This window comes from Salmo salar, chromosome ssa09, assembly GCF_905237065.1.
Source record: "Salmo salar chromosome ssa09, Ssal_v3.1, whole genome shotgun sequence".
Lineage (NCBI taxonomy): Eukaryota > Metazoa > Chordata > Actinopteri > Salmoniformes > Salmonidae > Salmo > Salmo salar.
Genome location: NC_059450.1, coordinates 121,270,999 through 121,287,033, shown reverse-complemented (window position 1 = coordinate 121,287,033; position 16,035 = coordinate 121,270,999). Strand labels below are relative to the sequence as shown.

Genomic DNA, 16,035 nt, shown 5'->3' with positions numbered 1-16,035 from the left:
ACAATAGTCCACCACCCAAAGGACATCCAGCCAACTTGACAACTGTGGGAAGCATGGGCCAGCATCCCCATGGAACGCTTTCTATACCTTGTAGAGTCCATGCCCCGACGAATTGATGCTGTTCTCAGGGCAAAAGGGGGTGCAACTCAATATTAGGAAGGTGTTCTTAATGTTTGGTATACTCCGTGTACAATACATTGTAGAGGCACACAAGGTAATGTATGAAGGGCTTCAAACTGATCCCACCTTTAACATTTTAAAGTGCTAGGATAGCTGAGACTGATTTAAGGGGGCAGTGGGTTTGTGCTGACACACGGTAGTAAAAAACATTTGCATAAAAAGGAAAGTGAGTGCACATCATGAGACAGCATAATCTGATGGCGGGGAAACAGAAAGTTGAGAAAGTGCTGAGATCCTCCTAGAGGGACACCTTGGGTGGGACCATTCACATCACCAGTGATGATAAGGCCAATGAATACACGTGGTTCATGTCATGGAAAATTACATTAGACCGAAATATCAAACTTGGGCCAGGTGACTCCTAGATACTAAAGGCACTATGGGATTTCAGAGCACATGCATGCAGTTAGATGATTGTGTTTGGTTCTAGCAGCACAGCTTGGTCTCATAAACTATACGTAACATAGTGGTAACAAATTAGTATGATATGTTACGTTTGGTATGGTTACATAAGACAGAAAGTTACTTAAGGCAAAAACGAAAGGAGGGAGGGTGGGTGGTTGTTCGGGGTGGATGGATTGGCATATAATGCAAATGTCAAGCAATCCAAAGGTTGCTTGTTGAAATCTCGTCACGGACAAATTCAACATTTTAGCTAAATAGCAACTTTGCAACTACTTACTACTTTTTAAGCTACTTTGCAACAACTTAGCATGTTAACTAACCCTTCCCCGAACCCTTTAACCTAACTCCTAACCTTAACCTTAACCCTAACTTTAAACCTTAAGCCTAACCCCTAGCCTAGCTAACATTAGTCACAACAAATTGGAATTTGTAACATATCATACTAAATGGAGGGAGACAGATTTACGTTTAAAATGTTACGTCTTCCCCTGAGTCCTGGTTGAGCAGCATGGAATACAACATTTCCAGCTATGGTCAAGTCATAAGCAACTGTGTGAAGTCTGAAGCATCCAGGGAAGGGATCCAAATAATACCTAGTTCATTGCACCATCATCTTCCACTGGTAGATGGCAGCACATGTCTTTTCAATTACATATTCTCTTTAAGAAGCCACAAGCATTTTTTAACAGAAAGACAGATTCGATTCATGTACTGAAATGGGGCAAAAGGTACAGAAACTGGTTTGAACGGGAATTTGTCAAACAATCAGGCAGACACATCTCATTCGCCGCCTCTCGAGTTGGCATGTGGGTGCATCTAAAGTAGGCTATTACAGGAAACGGTGAGTGACAGAAGTAGGATGTCTACAGGCTGTTGATAAAGGAAATCAACAAGACATTGTACGTGGCAGGGAAAATGGAAAATGTTGTCAAGTGGTTGTGACAGCAACTCATGTTGATGGGGAGAAACAAAAACGCTTCCCCATATTCAACATTGGGGGAATATCAGGTTCTGTGAAGAGCACTCTACCATTGTTTCAGTTCCCAATGAGTGAGTACAGTGTTCAGTCTGGGTTAACCAGGCTATACTGTACCACCCTCCTCTTCCCTGAAGACTTTCATGCGGCATAGTTCAGGGGAGGTGCCAGAATGCGGGATGTAATCAGAAACTAGAGAGACTAATAGTGGACCGGGAGGTTCCAGATCAAAGGACCAAGCAGCAGCAACAGTAATGAGCCTCAGAATCCCCAGTAGAGGATTAGGAGAAGCGGGTCAGTCTTGGGAAATGCTAATTGCTGCAGTATCAATAAGTACTAGAGGATTCCTATACATCAGATGCCACTGGGAGATGGTCTTGTGACGAGATTGTGTGGAGGTAGGTGAAGGAGTCAAGCGCAGGAGAGCAGAGATGTCCGAGATGTGTATTTAATAGGCAAGTCCCATAAACATACAGGTCAGGTACAATACCAAAACAAACGCTCTTAACAGAGAAAACCAGTTACTCACGGAAGGAGGGAAACAAAAAACAACGCTCCTAAACTTATACACACTATGTATATGTGAGCCCACCAGATCAACCTGTCATGAACCTCACGCGGAACGTACACCCGTCCAGCTGGACACTGTGGTGGAGTAGGCTCTACATGCGATGCCCGCTCGATGTTCACCTCCCACCTCACCGGTGCCACCAGACAAGAGGCCGGAAGTATGGGAGTAGGATCGATGGACCGCTCCTCCGCATCATACAGTCGGGACAGTGCGTCTGCCTTAGTGTTCTGGGAACCTGGTCTATATGATATAGTAAATCTAAATAGGGTGAAAAACATAGCCCACCTTACCTGGTTCAGTCTCCTCGCCTCCCGGATGTACTCCAGATTATGGTGGTCAGATGAGAAAAGGGTGTTTAGCCCCCTCAAGCCAATGTCTCCACACCTTCAGAGCTTTGACGACAGCCAACAACTCCCGATCCTCCACATCATAGTTTTGCTCCGTGGGCTCAGCTTCCTCGAAAAGAAAGCACAGGGGCGGAGCTTCGGTGGCGTACCCGAGCGTTGTGAGAGCATGGCTCCAATCCCAGCCTTGGACGCGTCCACCTCCACTATGAATGCCAAAGAGGGATCCGGATGAGCCAGCATGGGAGCCGAGGTAAACAGAGCCTTCAGGCGACCAAAAGCTCTGTCCGCCTCAGCCGACCACTGCAGACGCACCGGTCCCCCCTTCAGCAGTGATGTAATGGGAGCAGCCACCTGCCCAAAACCCTGGATAAACCTCAGGTAGTAGTTGGCAAACCCTAAAAACCGCTGCACCTCCTTTACCGTGGTTGGAGTCGGCCAAATACGCACGGCTGCAATGCGGTCACACTCCATCACCAACTCTGATGTGGAAATGCGATACCCTAGGAAGGAGACAGCCTGTTTGAAGAACAAGCATTTCTCAGCCTTGACGTACAGGTCATGCTCCAACAGCCGCCCAAGTACCTTGCGCACCAGAGACACATGCGCGGTGCGTGTAGCGGAATAGACCAGAATGTCATCGATATATACCACCACACCCTGCCCGTGCAGGTCCCTGAGAATCTCGTCTACAAAGGATTGGAAGACTGCTGGAGCATTCTTCAACCCGTACGGCATGACAAGGTACTCATAATGGCCGGATGTGGTACTAAACGCTGTCTTCCACTCATCTCCCTCCTAAGCTCCAGTTTTGTGAAGAAGCGTGCCCCGTGAAATGACTCAATCGCCGTGGCGATGAGAGGTAGCGGGTAACTGTACCCCACTGTGACGGAATCAATGCACGGACGCAGACCTGCCTCCTTCTTTTTCACAAAAAAGAAACTCGAGGAGGCAGGTGATGTGGAGGGCCGAATGTACCCCTGCCCCAGAGATTCAGAGACATATGTTTCCATAGCCACCGTCTCCTCCTGTGACAGGGGATACACGTGACTCCTGGGAAGTGCAGCGTCTACCAGGAGATTTATCGCACAATCCCCTCGTCAATGAGGTGGTAATTGGGTCGCCTTCTTTTTACAGAAGGCGATAGCCAAATCGACATATTCTCAGGGAATGCGCACGGTGGAGATTTGGTCTGGACTCTCCACCGTCGTTGCACCAATGGAAAGCCCTACACACCTGCCTGAGCACTCCTCTGACCACCCCTTTAGAGCCCTCTGTTGCCACGAAATCTTAGGATTGTGACAGGCCAACCAGGGGATCCCCAGCACCACCGGAAATGCAGGAGAATCAATGAGGAGGAGACTGATTCTCACCTCATGACCCTCCTGCGTAACCATGCCCAGTGGAGCCGTGGCCTCCCTGACTAGCCCTGACCCTAATGGTCGGCTATCTAAGGCATGCACTGGGAAGTGTTTATCAATCTGAACAAGGGGGATCCCTAAACTATGCGCAACACCGCGGTCAATAAAATTCCCTGCTGCGCCTGAATCGACTAGCGCCTTACTCCGGGAATGAGGAGAAAACTCAGGAAAAGAAATCAACACATACATGTGACCAACAGGGGACTCTGGGTGAGCCTGGTGCCGACACACCTGGGGTGTCCGAGCAGTGCTCGGCCTGGCGTCTCGACTCCCAGAATAGCCCCACCAGCACCGGTCAGCAGTGTGCCCTCTACGACCACAGCTGGTACAGGAAAGGGCTCCTCCTCCGGTCGTCCTCGCTGCAGCCCCTCCTAGCTCCATGGGCATTGGAGCGGAGGGGCTGGGGTATGAAACTGACAGGACCCGATCCGGACGTCCGCGGGTCGCCAGCAAGTTGTCCAGCCGAATGGACATGTCTACCAGCTGGTCCAAGGTGAGGGTGGTGTCTCGACATGCTAGCTCCCTATGGACGTCCTTGCGCAAACTGCACCTATAGTGATCGATCAGGGCCCTGTCGTTCCATCCCGAGCCGGCGGCCAAGGTCCGGAACTCTAGGGCGAAGTCCTGTGCGCACCTCGTCTCCTGCCTTAGATGGAATAGCCGTTCACCCGCCGCTCGGCCTCAGGTGGGTGGTCGAACACGGCCCGGAAGCGACAGGTGAACTCTGGGTAGTGGTCCCTCGCCGAGTCTGGATCGTTCCACACCGCATTGGCCCACTCCCGGGCTTTGCCTGAGAGGCAGGAGACCTCCCAAAGGAACCGGGTGAACGATTTCCAGGTATAGCTCCATCTGGAGTAAGAACCCCTGGCACCCGGTCGCCGTCCCATCGTACTCCCTCTGGAGCGCGAGCTGAATTCCACTTGGACCAGGCGACGAAGGAGAGGGTTGTGGGACTGGTTGGACTGTGGCTGGTGGAGGTGTAGGAAGGTCACCTCTCTCCTATCTTTCCATCGTCGCCATCACCTGATCCATTGCGGTCCACAGACGGTGTAATACTGCCATGTGGTGTTGGACGCGCTCCTCCATCAAGAAATGGTGCGGGATTCTGTGCCGAGATTGTGTAGAGGTAGGTGAAGGAGTCAAGCGCAGGAGAGCAGAGATGTCCGAGATGCGTATTTAATAGGCAAGTCCCATAAACATACAGGTCAGGTACAATACCAAAACAAACGCTCTTAACAATAGAGAAAACCAGTTACTCACGGAAGGAGGGAAACAAAAAACAACGCTCCTGAACTTATACACACTATGTATAATACGTGAGAACCAATAAGGCACAACCTTAGCGAACAACATCACCATGAACAATCCCGCACAAACCTAGGCAGGCAAACAGGGGTAATTATACAAACAGAAATTAAGGCAAATGAAAAACAGGTGTGAAAGAACCACAGACAAAACAAACGGAAAAGGAAAAAGGAATCGGTGATGACTAGTAGGCCGGTGACGCCGACCGCCGCCCGAACAGGGAGAGGAACCACCTTCGGTGGAAGTCGTGACAGGTGTGGAGATTTCAGTGGTAAAGTAGTTCAAACGTAACAGCAGCGGTGGGCAGTCATGACGAGGTCAGTGCTGGTAAGGTTAAAGGGAATTACAGAAAACAAGTTGAGGAACAGGCCTCTTGCAAAGTGGAAGTAAATATGCTTGATAAGGTACACTAAGTTAATCGTTAAAGACAAAACATAAAATCTACTGGCTGAGCATTATTTGAAATTATGGTATTGTATTACATCAAGGAAGTCGTTGAAGGAGATAAATTAATAACATGCAGAGGTAAAGGAAGGGCACTTAAAGGTATTAGAGTTTGAATTCAAAGTTTGGCAGATGTTTTCTGACCTAAAAGGTAATCTAATGTGACGAGTCCACATACCATGCCATTGGCTGTGTAGATCTAGCTATATTACTCAACCCCAAATGAAAAGATAAGCAGAGCAAATCTGGAAATTATATGGTGCTTATCTTTTCCATTCATTTTCGATTGTGGCATATAGCTGGATCCACAAAAACAGATGGCCTGAGATATGGATTTATCTCAAGAAATAACCAAGCCAGGAATTCAGGGGAACAAAACAACTACAGTAACATTGTAACCGGCAAGGTTCCATGGTTCCTTGATGTGTACAGGCTGTGTGCTCTGGCCACACCCATAGTCACTTCCTGGTTTGAGTGGGTATGTCTGAAGGAAACCATCTTGACTGTAATGTTGTTGTCAGAAATGTTCGTAACCAAGAAACTCTTTGTAGTTTAAAAGACTAGTTTTCTCAACTCCATACAAGTGAGAACATTCACAAAGACTTGTTTAAGGGATATTGTATTGATTTTCAATACATTTTTCCTCTGTGGACTATTGGTTCTGTAATGTTTAGAAGGCTTGGTTATTTGGATTTTGGTTTGTGGTTTGATCCTGTATGCTAGCTGATTCATTAGTGAATATACACAATTCTTTACTACCAAAAACATTTTGACAAGAAGGTATACTCTCCCTTCTAATCAAAACATTTCCCATTCATGTACAGTAGTGCTAGTGCCTTACAATACATTCACAAAACTAACTGTTGTGCTGGGGAAATATGTTAAGAGCCCTGACGCTCTGCCTAAACATGAATAACCCTTGTGATGTGGTTTTGGAAATCTTTAATACTCAACTTAATTATCATCCCAAAACAATTTCACAAATGAAACACTTACACAGAGGTATTTTGCGTAGCATATTTACAGTACCTGAACTACGACACTTCCGGAGCTAATGGACACCCAGGAGGGAACACCATTTTTTTTGTTGTCTCGAAGCTGTTTTAAAAAAACTCAGTGGAAATCCGTGATAAAACAGCTAACAGTAAGTCACTGGCGTAACGCAGTTTCTCTGGGCCCCCCTGTAAGGTTTGCGCTATAATAATCAAATGTGTCAGCCAGACAGCCACTCACAAAGTAGACTACCAATCGCTGTCCATGGTGCTGAAATTGCAACATGTCTATGCGGCTGCATGCCTATCGAATCGATGATAGGCTTTCTATGGAGCCAGGGCACACCTTTGCTTTAGCTAATGGATAAATGTTTAATGGTAGGCCTATTTTGGTCATCATTTTCTCAAGGTTAAGCCTAACGTGTCGCAATGCTGCCATTTTTAGACTGCTGGCCAGTGGAAATAATGTAATTACTTGTTCAGTAATTAAAGTTGGAAATTCAAACATTGCAGATTGTCAAATACATTTTAGATACAACAGAATACTAATCAGCTACCAATAGATTTTTTTGAATATACAACTGTCCCGCATAGGGTATCTGAACCTGCATAAACTGAGCCGCCATCGCGCTCTCTTCCTGTTGTTGTGCGTAAAACCAGTCTATATTAATGCCAAATAATACATTGTCTACCCTCAAAACACTCGCTTACTAGGGATTGTTTCATTATGCAGTGTACTATCTATAGCTGCAATGAGAAACAAAGTAGTCGGTTTGAGGATAAATTCAGCCACTATTTGTTGTTGAACTCAGTGGGTTTTGTCTGGCTAATAGCCTACATAAAATGGGCTGCAATATTCAAAATTAAATCCAACTTGAGAGACTCACCTGGTCTCCTGAAGTCCTCCTTTTTTGTGTGCAAATGTTCACTACGGCCTCTAGGTCCAGGTTGCGGCCCGACTGTTTTCTATACAGAGTATTGCCACCCCAAATAGTCTTTCCTGAGACACAGTGCAATATACACTGAGTGTACAAAACATTATGAACATCTTCCTAATATTGAGTTGCACCCCCCACCTTTATCCCTCAGAACAGCCTCAATTCATTGGGGCATGGGACTCTACAAGGTGTCGAAAGCGTTCCACAGGGATGTTGGCCCATGTTGACTCCAAAGCTTCCCACAGTTGTGTCAAGTTGGCTGGATGTCCTTTGAGTGGTGGACCATTTTTGATACACACGGGAGTGTGTGAAAAGACCCAGCAGCGTTGCAGTTCTGGACACGAACCGGTGCGCCTGCCACCTACTACCATACCCCATTCAAAGGCACTTAAAGTAAATCTTTAGTCTTGCCCATTCACCCTCTGAATGGCATACATACACAATCCATGTCCCAATTGTCTCAAGGCTTAAAAAGCCTTCTTTAACCTGTCTCCTACCCTTCCTCTACACTGATTGAAGTGGATTTGACAAGTGACATCAATAAGTGATCATAGCTTTCACCTTGATTCACCTGGTCAGTCTATGTCAATGAAAGAGCAGGTGTTCATAATGTTTTGTGCACTCAGTGTATGTCCATTGTGCTGCACACAATTTAAACTTAGTCTTGAATGACGCATGCCAAGATATACCAGAGATAAGGGACTGTTGATATTGCAACCACACAACTCAAATGACGGTTCACCAGTATGAACAAAAATTGCTTTTTTTGTTCAAGGCCCTCGAGCCCTGCATCTTCTAATTTATTGGCTGTCCAGTGTCCAGATGACCTGTCCCAGAGCTTCCTATACAGTTAATCTCTTTCCATGATGTGTTGAGAATTAAGGAGAATGAGAGGCTCAATTAAAGATGTTGCAGAACTGCTGTATTTGTGCCCAAGAACACTAAGGTAACCTGCCTAAATGACTACCGACCCATAGCACTCCCGTCTGTAGCCATGAAATGCTTTGAAAGGCTGGTCATGGCTCACATCAACACTATTATCCCAGAAACCCTAGACCCACTCCAATTTGCATACCGCACCAACAGATCCACAGATGATGCAATCTCTATTGCACTCCACACTGCCCTTTCCCACCTGGACAAAAGGAACACATATGTGAGAATTCTATTCATTGACTACAGTTCAACGTTCAACACCATAGTACCCTCAAAGCTCATCACTAAGCTAAGGACCCTGGGACTAAACTACTCCCTCTGCAACTGGATCATGGACTTCCTAATGGGATGCCCCCCAGGTGGTAAGGGTAAGCAACAACACATCCGCCACGCTAATCCTCAACACGGGGGCCCCTCAGGGGTGCGTGCTCAGTCATCTCCTGTACTCCTTGTTCACTCATGACTGCACGGCCAGGCACGACTCCAACACCATCATTAAGTTTGCTGATGACAACAGTGGTATCACCGACAACAATGAGACAGCCTTGGTATCACCGACAGCGGTGAGACAGCCTATAGGGAGGAGGTCAGAGACCTAACCGTGTGGTGCCAGGACAACAACCTCTCCCTCAACATGATCAAGACAAAGGAGATGATTGTGGACTACAGGAAAAGGAGGACCGAGGACGCCCCCATTCTCATCGACGGGGCTGCAGTGGAGCGGGTTGAGCGCTTCAAGTTCCTTGGCATCCACATCACCAACAAACTAACATGGTCCAAGCACACCAAGACAGTCGTGAAGAGGGCACGACAAAACCTATTCCCCCTCGGGAGACTGAAAAGATTTGTCATGGGTCCTCAGGTCCTCAAAAGGTTTTACAGCTGCACCATCGAGAGTATCCTGACGGGTTACCTGGTTGGCCTCCAACAACAAGGCACTACAGAGGGTAGTGCGTACGGCCCAGTACATCTTCCTGCCATCCAGGACCTCTATACCAGGCGGTGTCAGAGGAAGGCCCTAAAAATTGTCAAAGACCCCAGCCACCCTAGTCATAGACTGTTCTCTCTGCTACCGCACGGTAAGCGGTACTGGAGCGCCAAATCTAGGTCCAATAGGTTTCTAAACAGCTTCTACCCCCAAGCCATAAGACACCTGAACAGCTAATCAAATGGCTACCCAGACTATTTGCATTGCCCCCCCCCCACGCTGCTGCTACTCTCTGTTATTATCTATGCATAGCTACTTTAATAACTCTACCTACATGTACATAATTACCTGAATTACCTCGACACCAGTGACCCCCACACATTGACACATTGACTCTGTACCGGTACCCCCTGTATATAGCCCTATAGCCCCGCTATTGTTATTTACTGTTGCTCTTCAATTATTTGTTATTCTTATTTCTTACTTTTTTTGTTGGTATTTTCTTAAAACCGCATTGTTGGTTAAGGGCTTGTAAGTAAGCATTTCACTGTAAGGTCTACACCGGTTGTATCGGCGCATGTGACAAATTAAATGTGACCAGAAAGCACCATTCCCTTCTGCCCAGTTTCCCTGATGTTTCTACAGCAATCAAGCTGTTTTTACCATCCCTGTAACTGTCGCTTCTGTGGAGAGATCATTTTCTAATCTAAAACTCATAAAGAACTACCTAAGAACCATTAGGCTCTCGTCTGATATGAGCTTTTGGACACAGTAAGCTCCACTCATTGCACTGGTGCTGTCGTAGGCTTGACCATGGCATTTGTTTGCTGATACCCCCTAATACTTTCAATCAGTTTGTTATTTTTCAAGACCTGGGGTACCTTTTCAGTCACATTCCTGAAGCCCAAGAAACAAACACTTAGTATCCTAGTACATACGGAAATAAAATAAAAAGTATTTATTACATTTTAAAAAATTGACATCAATGACAGGTGTAAGGGCCCCCAAAGCTCATGGTCCCCGCATTTCAGGGGCTGCAGGGGTGTCCGGTACAGCAGTGCATCTTTTGCATTTGTAAAAAAAAAAATTGGGATGATAATTAAGTTGAGTGTTAAAGATTTCCAAATACGTATCGCAATCAAGGATCAATTGTTTCTAGATAAAGTGTTTCACACTTGACCAAATCACCTCAGCTAATCAAAAGGGTCGTGGAATGATTGGAGTCAGAAAGGCAAAGCGCTGACTGAACCCGTTTTATAAAATAATGGTAGTGAACAATTTAAATATCTGAACAATTATCAATTATATACTGAATACCTAGACTACTTTTGCAATAAAATAGCAGACAATACTTATACTAAATTTGCTCCTCAGTTTGTAATTTTTTTATCACAATCATCGAGCTTACAAAGACTGTTAAGTGTGAACATTACCATAAACACTTTCACTTTTCGGCTTTGCACAGCCGCTGAATATGTTACAGTGAAGCAATCTGAGAGGTTATTACATGAAAAGTGTTAAGATGAAAGGAACATGGTTGCCATTGCTTAGTGATCACATACGGATTTCCACCTACGGTTCTCCTCTATAAGTGTCCTCTCTGTCATAGGTGTGAAATTGGTCCCCTGGACAACTTTTACATTTTCATATGACATGCAGTGCAGGCTGGTGGGAGGAGCTATAGGAGGACGGGCTCATTGTAATGGCTGGAATTAATGGAATGTAGTCAAACGTGGTTTCCATATGTTTGATACCATTCCATTTATTCCATAAAAATGTGCCCGGGCCTCCTATAGATTCTCCCACCAGCCTCCTCTGATAATAGGGTAGGCTCTTCCCCCATTATAACCAAAGGACATGTATTAAAGGGGCAATCTGGGAATCAAACAACCACAAAACGCTTACCTCTTGTCATCTCTGTACCACTCAAACTCTGGTTTGGGCACTGCGGCCACATCACACTGAAGAACCCCCATATGGCCCACCTGAGTTTCAGAGCTCTTGGCATTCTCGATGGCGGGAGGATCTAAGGATTCAATCACAACAGTTAATCTGGTTCTATTGCTTTCATCAATTAATGAAAGACACATCATGGATCTCAATGTAGTAAAAACAACTGGCCAGGAGAAACAGGAGTCACCCCCCCAAAAAGTGACTTACAGTTGACGACAACATTGACGTATTTGACGTCCGGTGTGGCCACGTCATTGCTGGCTTTGCATTCGTAGCGGCCCGCCTGGTTCCTCATGATCCCTGATATATCCAGGTACTCCTCCCCATCTAGAGAATCCGCTGTGGGGAAACACAGAGAGAGAGAAAGAGAGGGTGAATGGAGGACATAGGGAAAACAGGATAGCTTCCAGGAAAAGCGGAACAATGATGTTCAACGGGGCTCTAAATCCGTCATTACTTTCAATAAGCCTGATTAGCAAATGAATGTTGGACCAAATGTTTGAATGCAGCATCACATGGACATACCTGAAACAGCAGTTCCCTTAGTCACGTATGTCTCCTGAGTTTCTCTCATTGAGCCTATCTAGGAGTGATCAGGATGAGGAGAATGACAAGCATGCGGATAAGACTGACTCTGCAGTGCTGTCTTGGGTTGATTAGATACCCGGTACAATTGCTACATACAGTACCAAGGGATAGCATTGACGAAGGTACCATGGGGTAACATTGACGAAGGTACCATGGGGTAACATTGACGAAGGTACCATGGGGTAACATTGACGAAGGTACCATGGGGTAACATTGACGAAGGTACCATGGGGTAACATTGACGAAGGTACCATGGGGTAACATTGACGAAGTTACCATGGGGTAACATTGACGAAGGTACCATGGGGTAACATTGACTAAAGCTGTTCACAAACAAAACAAGAGTGTACTGTATCAACATTTCCTTTGGCCTTTCTAAATGGATATTGATTGACAGGAACAATAGCCTGCAGTGAATGCATGAAGACTCCTGAGACCTGTTTAACCTTATAACTAACATGTTTTTTTCCAAGCCCTGTAAATGTGTGGAAGACAGAGACAGTTTCTGAGTAAAAAAAACAAAAAAAACAGCTAAACCTCCAAATGCCACCGAACCCAACTAAATAAAACAATGAGCACTGCGCAACTGAGCTGACACTCAGGGAGCAAGGTCTTCTACCCGTGAAATTAAGTAACAACCCTGGGATGTCGATATGGAAGACTGTTCCTTTCTTATTAGAGACACTCAAGTTATTCTTATAGATTTGTTTGTGGCTAAATTCAAAATGTAAACATATCGAACAACCTCAATTTCAAGTCTCAAACTGCATAGCGACAGCATTCACAGCCGCATGCCCAATGTATCAAGCTCTTTCTGTGCCATGCCCATAGAATTAGAATATATTTGATAGGATCTCTATGGTTACGCTTATGTTTGGTAGGATTGTCTGGTGTAGTTCAATGCTTATGAAAAGAGCACTCAGATCAAAGGGTCCTCCTAGCATGGCCACTGCAGCCATATCAAACACACTCATCGTGGACAATGGATGCCATGATTGGAAAATTAGGTTTGAAATCAGTTGCCATGGAAATGTATTGTGGCTGCTTGATCGTTTTATCATTAAGGCAGTTGGACTTCACCTGAATAGATATTTCTTGAGGGGCTAGAGAGAGAAGATGATGACTTAGCTACGATCTACAGTACGGTAGCTTACTTACAGTAGCTATCTAGGTAACACTTTATTTGGATAGTCCATCTGTAGTCACTCTACAGACTTTCAGTAACATTTCTACTGCCTACTAACCCTTACCCAAGCTCTAACCCTTACCCTAAACTTTATTCCAACCCTAACCATAACAAGCAGGTTTCCACCTACAGATCTACAGACTATCCAAATAAAGTGTGACCAAAATGATCAATTCTAATAATAAAATCAACTTCTTTATACAAGTGAACTGGAAATATTAAGTCAATAACTCAGCAGGGTCCAGAAACAACTGTGTCATGAATATGACCAGATTTATTGTTTAATTAATGATTCTATTAAATCAACAAATGTCCCCCAGGAGGCTAGAGCAGCCTCATGATCAACACTGTTCTCTCTTTACATACACTTCAAGTACTAACTCTCAGAAAGAAAGTAATTATGAGAAATAGGCTTACCTTCACCAGGAAAGAACCTGTTTCTATAGCTATTCAATCTCTGTGTGGATTCAGCAGGTATAAATCACTGCTTTCCATGGGCCCCATGGGGAATGGAAAAGTGATTGATTTGGAGCGTGCACATTAAAAATCACATGATGGCAAAGCCATACAACTCTATGCTAATCGAGTGAGTGAGTGAGAAACCCAATGAGGTGGGAGAGAATGGAGTGCACATTTCTTACTTCACATAACTTCTTATTTCACATAGATTGTCAGAGCAATAAATCAGTTTGAGTTGTGTGAAAAAAGAGATGAATGAGAGAGAGAGAGAGTAAAGAAAGAGAGGAATTCCAAATCACAGACATAAATAGTTTGTGTGGGTGTGTGTGTGTTTTTGTATGTGAACTGTAGAAAATGGAAGATCGATGTGTCTGTGTGTGTGTGTGTGTGTGTGTGTGTGTGTGTGTGTGTGTGTGTGTGTGTGTGTGTGTGTGTGTGTGTGTGTGTGTGTGTGTGTGTGTGTGCAAGAGTGTTAGAGAGTGTGTCTATGCCTGTATCCTGGTCTGACTGGGTGTAAGACATGAATAGGTGTTCTCTACCATTCTCCCCCTAAAGTCCTGGGCTCATTCAGTTGAAAACAAAGCCGATGATCTTCACTTGACGCAGACAGAGACCCCTAGGAGAACTGTCCAAAACCATCCTGTTGAGTGGCTAGCTCTGCCTAGCATTGCCAAACACCCCCCTTCACATCAGCTTATTGTGACTACAGGTGAAAGTTTAAGGTCCAAGTCATGGCATTCGGCAGCAGCACACTCCTCCAGCTTGCTTTGAGCCCGGATGTACTTTAGATAGATAGATGTAGGGCCTATGTTGCTAAGCTGCAAACGCATGATAAGCTATGACAATTAAATAAACTCTTTATTCTTCAACCATTTATAATGAACAGTGTTTATTATGAAAACGGAACTTAAAAACTTCACTATGAAAATGGCACTGAAAATTCTACTTTGATGAAAAGCTCAATTTTGCCGGTGCCATGTTATAATTTATTGTGTTGACTGTGCGCCAGCAACACTGAAAGACAATGAATATAATTATTTTCCAACATATTCTAGTTCTGAATAAAAGGTGCACAACCCTAGGGCCATCTAGTACCAGGATTTGGGAGCAACATAACAGTGCAGTGGTCTGTGAGCCTCACACTCATAAATGTGTGGTGAAAAGTTATTTGCATTGAACTGTGTTACTTTGGGCTTGTTTCAACAATTGTATTTCCTTAAATTCTTGGGAAAGCAACTACATTATGGTGAAGGCTAACCACAACAGTGACGGAGAGGGCTTCCAACTACAGGGGGCTGCTGAGGGGAGACAGCTACTAATAATGTCTGGAATGGTGTGAATGGAATAGTATCAAGCACATCCTTGTGTTGGATACCATCCCATTTATTCCAGCCATTACTATGAGCTTTCCTCCCCAATTAAGTTGCCACCAACCTCCTGTGCTCCCAACCCACTACCACCTCCCCACTACTCTCTCTCTCACACACACACACACACACACACACACACACACACACACACACACACACACACACACACACACACACACACACACACACACACACACACACACACACACACACACACACACACACACACTGTGCCAGGAGGGAGCTGAGAGCCAGCAGCAGCATATAACTCATCTCAGAATGAATCAGATGGGACTGCGTAGGTCAACTCTAATCCTGGTCACATTAGCATGGAATCACCAAAATTCCACTCACGTTTGAGCCTCGTACTGCAGCACAGAATGCCTACCTAGCCAAAAGAGCCCTTATATTTCTGATGACATTTTTCCTTGAATGGGGTAGTTCAAGTGTACGCGTCTGTTGGCAAGCCAGTATTTTGGAAAGACCTTACGTAAGGGAACTAGAAGGCAGATTTGAGACACTATAGAGAGCAAAGCACAAACCATCAGTGAGGAGAGACTCAGCATCACGTAGCGACACAACTGCAGTTGGGAACTAAATGCTGATTTGCATGTCCATGCATTATTCATGAGCATCATTTACCACTGTGCGAAATGTTACATTTATTTTGTGAATACTAATTTATGTTAAGCAGTTGATTTTGGGAGAACTTCGGGAGAACGGCACAAATGGCTCTGCAACATTTATTTTATTTTGTCTACACAACTTTCTAAGTGCTTCCAAATGGAAAAGGCTCGGCTTTATCTTTCTCAAACACATGGAGACAATCTTTTTGTCGGGCCATTGTCTGATTTAGATGATGAGGGGTCAATATATAATTAGCCCAGCCTGTTCTTTAAGACTCTTAGTGGGAAGATAATGAGCAAATGACTGAGCTAAATCACCACCCACCTTTCTCATTCTTTTGGTCATATCAGCAGCTAGAGGGCCAACCACAATGAAAACAACCACATGCTTACATATACGGAGGTCTTCAGGG

General features: G+C 45.0%; 1 protein-coding gene across 3 annotated transcripts in view; it reads right to left on the bottom strand.

Moving 5' to 3' along the window:
- Window positions 1-16,035, bottom strand: part of LOC106612642 (limbic system-associated membrane protein) — a 1,101,661-nt gene that overhangs the window by 4,276 nt on the left and 1,081,350 nt on the right. For all 3 annotated transcript variants that reach the window (XM_014213996.2, XM_014213995.2, XM_014213994.2), the window contains 2 exons: window positions 11,601-11,732; window positions 11,346-11,466 (listed from right to left, as the gene is read on the bottom strand). In XM_014213996.2, the coding sequence (XP_014069471.1) occupies window positions 11,346-11,466; window positions 11,601-11,732 (253 nt within the window). The remainder of the gene's footprint in view (window positions 1-11,345; window positions 11,467-11,600; window positions 11,733-16,035) is intronic.